At 35.0% G+C, this 9,284-nt stretch overlaps 1 protein-coding gene across 1 annotated transcript; it reads right to left on the reverse strand.

The window, feature by feature from the left end:
• Positions 1-716: 716 nt before the first annotated feature.
• On the reverse strand, positions 717-1,667 carry LOC145140875 (3'-5' exonuclease-like). Its single transcript, XM_079074260.1, has one exon. The coding sequence runs from the start codon at positions 1,603-1,605 to the stop codon at positions 958-960; it is 648 nt and encodes a 215-aa protein (XP_078930386.1). The 5' UTR covers positions 1,606-1,667; the 3' UTR covers positions 717-957.
• Positions 1,668-9,284: the final 7,617 nt, after the last annotated feature.

The following is a 9,284-nucleotide window of genomic DNA, read 5'->3' on the forward strand; positions in this document are numbered from 1 at the left end:
TTTTTATCTAATTTTAAAATAAATTACAAAAGTTTTCCTTTTTTGTAATGTTTTTGGTCATGTTCCAAGTAAAATGCCTACATTACCCTTTTCTGTTTTTTTCTTGTTTATACATCAAAGGGTAACATTGTCAATTGCTTAAAACATGACAAAAGCATCACAAATATCTCAAATAAGCTACTCAAATATCTCGAACCAAATTGTTAAATTGTTGCTCTTCTACACGAAAAGCAAATAGACCTGCAGAAAATAAATACAAATAACTCTTCCGTTTTTCTTATTAAGCCATTGTATTTTAAAAATCTACCAAATATAGCATTATACTTTCGAATTTTGCAAATAATCTTGATTAAGCCAGCCAATTTTCTTTTGTATTTAAATGACCTATTTGGGTAGATTATTGTGTTTCAGGGGTTCAAAGTTCCTCCACTTTGGAATGAAGGTTTCATTATACATATAATTCCTTGGATAATAAACCTTATGGGCTTATAATTTTTATGATATTCCACTACTCTTTTGTTAGCATCACTAAACGTTATGATGTTAGTATGTAATTATTCCTGATCTTAAATAAGTTGGTATGTCTATTTTGTTTGTCGTTTACACTGTTACAAAAATGCTTATTTGATCAACAAAAATGTTAAAACCTCATAAAAAAAATTTAGCAACGGTTGACTAATACTTAAAGAGTAAAAAAGAATTCATGGATAATTCACTAACATCAAATATGGTTATAAAGATTCACAAAAACAAACTTTCGTAATACCAAATAACCCCCGCAACGCGGCGGTAACACTTTCCTAATTGTAATTAATCTGCACCAAATTATCCGAAATTCATTCATTCAATTAAAGCATCATATCCCTAAATCATCAAACAACATTCACTACTAAAATCATTAAGAACCCTAACCTGTTCTTGTCAAACAATACCTTAGATCATAGATTGCGAATTCAATCAGTTATAATTCCCAGAAATCAAAATGTTCCCAATCTTATAACTCAAGAAAGAATCGATGCACGCATACTGCACTTGCGCCAGAGTCAGCCGTTCATCATCCCAATCGCTCATCGTAACATTCTGGGGTTTGATCAACTCCTTCCCGAGGACCCTTCTTGTCAACCCTTTCAACCCTGCATTCCGAAGATTCCTCATGCCATACTCCTCTGCTGCCAAATCCCCAATGTCAGCCGTATTCGCAACCTCCAGGTTCCAATTCTGCATAAGCTTCTCTACGTCGTTATTGATCCCGACGCCGACGAATGTGTAGGATGGATTGCGGAGGAAGTTTTTGAGCGACTGAGGCATTGTAGGCGAGAAGAGGAGTTGAAAAATCAGACAGCGGCGTCCCACGCACAGCTGGAGGGTAGCAACAGGGTTTTCGTAGTTCCGAATGAGGTTAGGACGCCACTCAACATCGAGGCCGACGACGAGGGAGTGGGGACGGCGGCAGTATTTGTGTTCGATGCGGGATACCCACATATCGACGGTGGATGGTGTTTTTGTGACTATAGGTAGAACAGTGTCTTCAAAGAAGGTGACCTCGAAAGTGTCGTCGGTATTGTTGGGGATCTCATGCTCCAAACGTCTGATGGACATCGCCATTGCTATGGCTTCTGTGAAAGTGAAGGAGCTTGATTTTGGGAGAGAGTGATCGACGGGTTTAAAGGAATTGGAAGCGGATTTAAAATTTTATAGAAAATGGCAGTAAAACCTGTAAGAAAGCATAACAATGCTTGCGTTGATGGTGGTTTTTTTACAATTTTACTTTTAGCCCTCATAGATACATTTCTTTTTACTTAATGGTCCATTAAACTCAAAGTTTCATCAAACAAAATCCAAAATTTTGTTTTGTATGGCACGAGGGTCGTGAGGTCTTGTACATTTTTCTGCGGGTGTACACACTCTGTAGTTTTTACTTTTTAAGGCTTTTGACATAAAATATTTTATATCTAATAAAATATGATTGTTTTGTCACTGTCGATTTTTGAAGTGTTAATGTCTAATGTTTCGCAGAGTTATTATTTTTTTTCCCTGTTTACAAATTTACAAAATAAATAAAAATCTCTCAAATATGAAATCAAATTTGCAAAAATAAAAAATAATAATAATAATAAAGAAAAAAAATGAAGTTTATAATTTTTTCTATAAATTTGACATGAAAGTTCTTATATTTGTCCATTTTTTTTTTGGTTTTTCCTCTAAAAGTTTGCTATTACAAGTAATAATAGCAAAAAAAATTTTGGCAATTTTAGGCATTTACGAACAAAACCAAGGATTTTCATATCAAAAACCATAATTTTTATTACGGGGCTTTATAAGTTATAAAAAAATAAAAGACAATAAAATATTAGGCCATTTGTTTACTTGTCATGTTTTATCATTAACACTTGTTAATAAAGGAGTTTGAATTATTCCTAGTATACGGATAATATCATTTGTATTTATCCTTTATAAGTGGTGTTTATCTTTTATCCTTTAGTTTAGTTTGTTATAGGACGGATGTTAGACTATATATATCTGATTCGTATTCTTTGTAATCAGAGTGTGAAGAACGAATGAAACAGTGCACCTTTATCAGATTCTTTATGGTATCAGAGCCTATCGATCTGTTAGGTTAATACAATCATGACGGGTGAAAAGTCAGAGGCAAGCAAGAAAGGTGAAGATGTCGTCGATGCTGATTCACCTTACTACGTTCATCCGTCCGATTACCCAAAACAGATGCAAGTTAATGACATACTGAACGACAAAAATTTCAGTGAATGGAAGCAGGAGATGACGAATTTCCTTTACGCCAAAAACAAGATTGGATTGGTCAATGGATCAGTTCAGAAACCATAATCAACATCACCCATGTACATGGCCTGGATGAGAGCCGATGTCATGGTCAAAGGATGGCTAACAACAGCCATAGAGAAGGACATTCGAACCAGTGTCAGATATGAAAACACTTCGGTTGAGATCTGGAAGGATCTTGAAGAAAGATTCGAGAAAGAGGGGACACCACGTGCCTATGAATTGAAGCAATCGTTGAATGCTACCAGGCAGGATGTGACTTCCATCCCGTCTTACTACACGAAACTAAAAGGTGTATGGGATGAGCTACAACTGGTTCTACCCATGCCTTGTTGCACCTGCAGTGGGTGTAGTTGTGCTCTGGGAAAAAGATTGAGCGAGCTTAAGGAGAAAGAAAAGATCTATGAATTTCTCATGGGTCTAGATAGCGAGTTTTCTGTCATTCGTACTCAGATCCTAACTATGAAACTTGTTGGATTAGGTGTCTAAGCTCATAACTATAATTGGTATGTACTTGACCCGAGAGTAGCATGGTCCATTTGGGTTTCATATCATCAGGACAATTTGTTAGGATGGACTTTTGAGAAGAGGTTATTTATGGTTTATTAATATATTATAAGTTCTAATATATTAATATGAAATCATATGATTTAATTAGTATTGATCAAGAATTAGGTTGGAATTAATTTAGTGATCAAAAGAGACTAATTAAATCTATGGTGACTAATTATGGTAATTAGTTATATTTATATGTGTTGGGCTTATGATCCATGTTGGACCAAGTTTATGTATTGATACATAAAGAGTTGGGCCACATGAACCATCGATCATAAAACCCATGGGTATGGATTTGGGTTATACCCATGACCCTTAGAATCCTACATATAAATAGGTCACTCCATAGCCAAAATCGCCACTTGTAGTTCTTGGAGCTCATGGAGTTGATTTTGGTGTGGAAGGAATTCTCTCTCAAGAGCCACCTTTGTCCTAGGTGTGTTATGAGATATTTGAGGCATTTCATACTATTGGTGTTAAGCTCTTAAGGCCAAATACAACAAGGTTAAAAGCTACATAAAAGGTATGTCATCCTAACTAGTATTTTATATTGTTTATGTCAATTGCATGCTAGTTATAGGCTAAATGCTTTGGAAACACAATTACATGTATAATTAGAGAAAACATAGATCCAAAGCTTTTAGGGTTGTATGTGCACCATAGGATGTTGTAGTATACCAAAACCCAACAGTGGTATCAGAGCCATGAGTTGTTTTCTATTATATTTGATGTTATTATTGGTTTTCGGAGCAAAAAATCGATTTTCTGCTGTTCTGGACAGTGGACTCGCCGAGTCCACTGGGGGACTCGCCGAGTCCAAGAACAAATTCATCTAACTCTTCGAGTTTGTTCTTGCACTCGACGAGTTGGAGCCCATGACAGCAGATTTTCGAGTTTTTTTGGCCTGTTTTGGATTTGGATCATTACCACAAAGTGTTTTTGTTCATAAAATTTGATTTTGGTGCTATGGTAATGTTTATTCTCATCCAAATAAAGGATAATTGTCAAAGTTTCAAGATTTGTGTTAGTTAATGTGATTAGTTAAGTTCTTGAAAATTGTTGATATGAATTATCTCAACTTATGAGTTTAATCTTGTTCATAGAAAATTATTTGATTATTGTGTTAATTGAAATAATTGATCTTAATGTTTTTTATGAACTCCATAACTTGTCCTCAAGTTATGGAAAATGAAGATTTTTTCATTTAAAAGCACATTAAGTTTCATAGGTTATGAAAATGGAAGAGTCTCTATTTTTAATGTCATCATAAAATGTTTTTTATGTCTTCCATAATTTGTCCTCAAGTTATGGAACTTGAAAAGTCTTCCATAAAAACCATATTAAACTCATAAGTTATGGAAACCAAGAGTTTTTGAATTGTTCAAAACTTACCCTCAAGTTTTGGAATTTATAAAGTTACCCCCCCCCCCCAATGCATACTTTAATTCCAACCCTTAGAATTTTAAAAGTTTAAAATTCAACCCTTATACTATTATAATATTATAGATTTAATATTTATATATATGTATAAGAGTAAGCCAGTCTTACCGTTAGTAGGCCTCATTCACGAAGTCGGTCTATAAGGGGAGTATAAGGTTACTGCCTATAAAATGGCAGTTTAATGGGTGTCCACTCTCACCCACCGCTTCCTTGACTGGTGGAGGGTCGTTAGCCGAACGCGTAGGACAAGACATTAATTCTCCCTTCATTAAAAGTATAATGATAAAAATAAACTAACTAAACTTTATTAAATTCCTAATCTTAGTTACTTTAGGAAAATGTGAATTTGGTGATAACCCATGAAATTGCACTTTGCACCTTGTTAAGTCGTTAGTGGAGCGTGTATGGTTAACCGGCACACTAATCTGGGACTGACAATGTGTGTCAAATGGTAGCTTGATGTTAAACGTAGATCAATGGAGCGTGTATGGTTAACCGACACATTGATTAGGTGGTTGTAACATTAAGTGTACCAAGTTAATTTGCATGGTTATTCACTCCTTGTTTGTGATCCTCGGCATCCTAGTCACAAACTTGAAGGGCACAATTGAGATTTAAACATGCCATTGAATAGTTCAATGAATCTCAAAAGATCTAGGAGTTTCAATTCATTTAAAACCTAGTGTTAAATTTCGTTTTTCATGGTGGAAATTGGTAAATCGTCATTTACCTACCTTTAAATATTTGGTAGCTTGGATTACGGCATCCCTCTTCCAAGTTATAAAATATTATGTTGGGTCCTAGCCTTAATATTTCATATTGGGTGTTATATTAAGGACTTAAATCAACTAAACTTGAATTTCTCCCTCATAGATGTCTAGTTATGACAATTATGGTCTTCCTTATCCTTTTGGATAAAGCTTTACTAATGAAGATGATATCCCAAATGGCGATCAAGATGAAAGATTAATCCCTTTGTTGTGCATTAATGGGACTGGAAATCATACTTCACCTCCTCCACCTTCTCCAATTGTTTCTCCCTAACCCACAAGTTCTTGAATAGTTCAAGGTCACTCAATCCCTATTGGAAAGTAGTGTCTATATGTACTCACATCTTGGAGATGAAGTCTCATATTGACAGGCTGGGAGAATTGGGGTTCGAAGTCTCAAGGAAGTTGACTGTTGACTGGGTTCTTCAATCACTTTCCGAGTCATATATTGAGTTCATTAAAGACTACTATGTGACAGACCACGACATGACCCTTAAATGATCTTACCTATTTGCTTTTTGCTGCTGAATCAACAATGATTTGGAGCACTGTTAAGTCAAATTTGATTGGAAGATCTACTTCCCAAACTTACATGGACATTGACAATAGTAACATTGGAAGTCCAGAAAAGTCTTCTCTTCCCAATGGAAAGGGATCGGCCATAGTCAACCCGGTTGACCAAATGGTAAAGAGAAAGGCTAAGTCTGAGATAGTCCCATGTGTTGGGTTTTGAGCATTCTAACACTCCTATGGTGTACATGCAACCCTATAAACCTTGGATCTATGTTTTCTCTATTATACATGCAAATATTAACTATTACAAGGTTTCATCCTAACTAGCATATTATGAAGCACCTATACTACAAAGTTCTAGTTAGATGACATACCTTTTGATGTAGCTTGATGTCTTCAAGCTTTAAGAGCTTAGCCCCAATAGTGTGGAAGCCTCAAATGGAATCACAAATCACCAAAACACCTTGGAAGAACTTGAGAGAATATGTATGCACACTAAAATCGGCCCACTCTTATTTTCACACACTTGTGCCAATTTTGTGAGCCAAGGACCCCTTTATATATTATGGAGGATTAGGGTTACATCCATGTAAACGCTAATACCCATGACCTTTCATTTACATAGGATCCATGGGTTAAAAGCTCCATGGACCATCCATGAAAGCTTAGCCCAACCTAAATGAACTTGGCCCATTCCATATATATAAGAGTCCATATTTAATTAGTTCTTTTTGATCACTTAATTAATTCTAAATTAATTCTTGATCAATACTAATTAAATAATATGATTCCATATTAATATATTAGAACTTATAATATATTAATATAAATCATAAATATACTATTCTCAAAAGACTATCCATATAAATTGTGCTGGTGAAGCGCAACCCAAATGGACCATGCCGGTTCGGGTCAAGTACATACCAAATATATTTATGGACTTAGACATTAATCCAACACCATGTACCATTACTAAAGAGTCCATATGTTTCTATTGCCAAAAGGAAGGGGCATTGGTTGCGAAGCTACCCTATTTTCGATTCTAGATATCATATGGACTGAGACATGGATTATAATCATTCTCTCTGTCCATTTGTTGTTTCCCGATTTTCGATTTATGATGACTGACTGATTGAACAAATCAAATCAGTCCTGGCTTGGCCAAGCACTCACATGTGTCATCCCTAAATCATCGAGGGGCCCACATATATCGCTTTTATCCCGAAGGTAAAAGGAATGGATAAACTTCAACTCATATGGCTTGTTCTACTACTTGTTGAATCATACACAAAGGCACGTTTTATAACATCGAGTTACCAAATGCGTTTTCGTGCAATAAATGTATAACCAACTCATAGTAACAACTCATATCTCTAGGTTTGAAGAATATAAGATATTATCGTCTCATGATCACTCGTGATAAAATCCATGAAGTGATTCAAATGAGCGCGGGTTGAATCCAATACTCAGATCTTATGAGCACTCATGAGTGTTGTAGCACCACTTTGTCCACCAACTTGGACCTCTACAAACCAACCCATGACAGTCTTGATTGATATCTACTTCCAACATATGACCGATTGTGGATGGTTTGAATAACTTAATCATTCAGGAAGAGCGACTTAGTTATTCTGGAAGTCAAAACATGCAAAGTGAAACACAAGAATAAATGAATCAAATATGGTATCAAACCCTATGAATATAAATAAACACTTTTATTTATCACCATACTGATTACTCATTATTCATTGTTTCGGTTTTATCAACTTTATACTTGAATTAAAAACACTAGTTGTCCCATGCTCCAAGCATGTACACTATGTTTTTCTTAAACAATAGCTTTGCCATACACCAAGTATGCACTCTATGTTTGTCTATGATCCTTACTTTGTGAAATAAACCAATTGAACATAATTTCAATGATTCTAATTTCACACTCCCAAATCCTTATCGAAAAATGTGAGAATTTCAAATTCCTATCATTTATCGAAATCTGTTTAGATTTTAAACTTATATGCACTGACCCTCCTGTAATGAATATGTACAAAGTCACAAAGACTTGTCAACAGTCATTATAAGGTATTCTAATGGAGATCAACTCCATGGAAACTAAGTCTCATATTCAAAGTACATTGCTTTGGACATGCTTCTTGCATTAAGTTTTCTAATCTTACACAGATAACTTCCACCTATGGAGACAACTCCATATTCTCATTTTGACTATCACTTCTGAATAAGAGATGCCTCTTTTCAGAATATGTCAATATGGTCCTTCCAAAATTAGCACTATACTTCCAACTGTCCCTGAGCAACCAATCTTTGGTAAACCTCAGATTGTCCTCGACAATTGCTTAATCATTTTAGTCATATCCAATTCTAGACCTTTTCCCTTCTTAATGCCTCTGGGCATTTGGAAAAATTTAGAAATGACAAATATTATAGCACATACAATCGATCCTGTACCCAAAGCAAATGGTACACGATTCATGATGTCTCACATAAAGACATGATTCTAGACCAGTCTTTTGCTACAATATTTTTATTTGCCATGTTTTCAAAATTTGACTATGAAGAGGGATGCCGTAATCATAATCGAATTTTGAGAACGCAATATATAGAATTTCCTTAAGTTGAACCAATCCAACATGAAATTCATATATATATTCTTGACTAAAGATGATTAAGGTCTCAATCTAAGCCTTTAGAACTGAAATGAAGTATATCCTCTCCCTTAATTATAGCAAAACAACTTTTTCAATCCCTGCAGCCTCACGAATTGAAACTTTTGTTTTCTATAATTAACATTGCTAACTTGCAACACTAACAATAATTATCATGCTCCCACTAACATGATGATTATTAGCATAACACTTATGCTCCCACTAGCTTTGACATGTACTCAGAAATCAGCTGGACTTCTAGAAATCAATACTTTATTGACTTTCTTACCAAAGTTCAGATTTCTGGTACGAGATGCTTTGATAAAACTTTATCAAAATCATACACCTTTCCTTAGATAGCATGCATGCGTGTCTAAACAATTTCAGAACTATGAAAAGGGATGCCGTAATCATAGTCTTAATTGTTTAGACCTTTTGCCATCTGCTTCAAATCTACTTGGTGGAAGTGTTTCCTCACCATCATTTTCATGAATCGGAGAGAAACCTTATGACCCTTAGATTTTATGGTGTATGTGTTCTTATCCAT

Source organism: Lactuca virosa, chromosome 9, assembly GCF_052849685.1.
Source record: "Lactuca virosa cultivar CGN04683 chromosome 9, Lactuca_virosa_CGN04683_v6, whole genome shotgun sequence".
NCBI lineage: Eukaryota > Viridiplantae > Streptophyta > Magnoliopsida > Asterales > Asteraceae > Lactuca > Lactuca virosa.

What these genes read in the sequence shown, in the direction of transcription:
- LOC145140875 (XM_079074260.1), bottom strand. Translation starts at nt 1,605, where the DNA reads ATGGCGATGTCCATCAGACGTTTGGAGCATGAGATCCCCAACAATACC.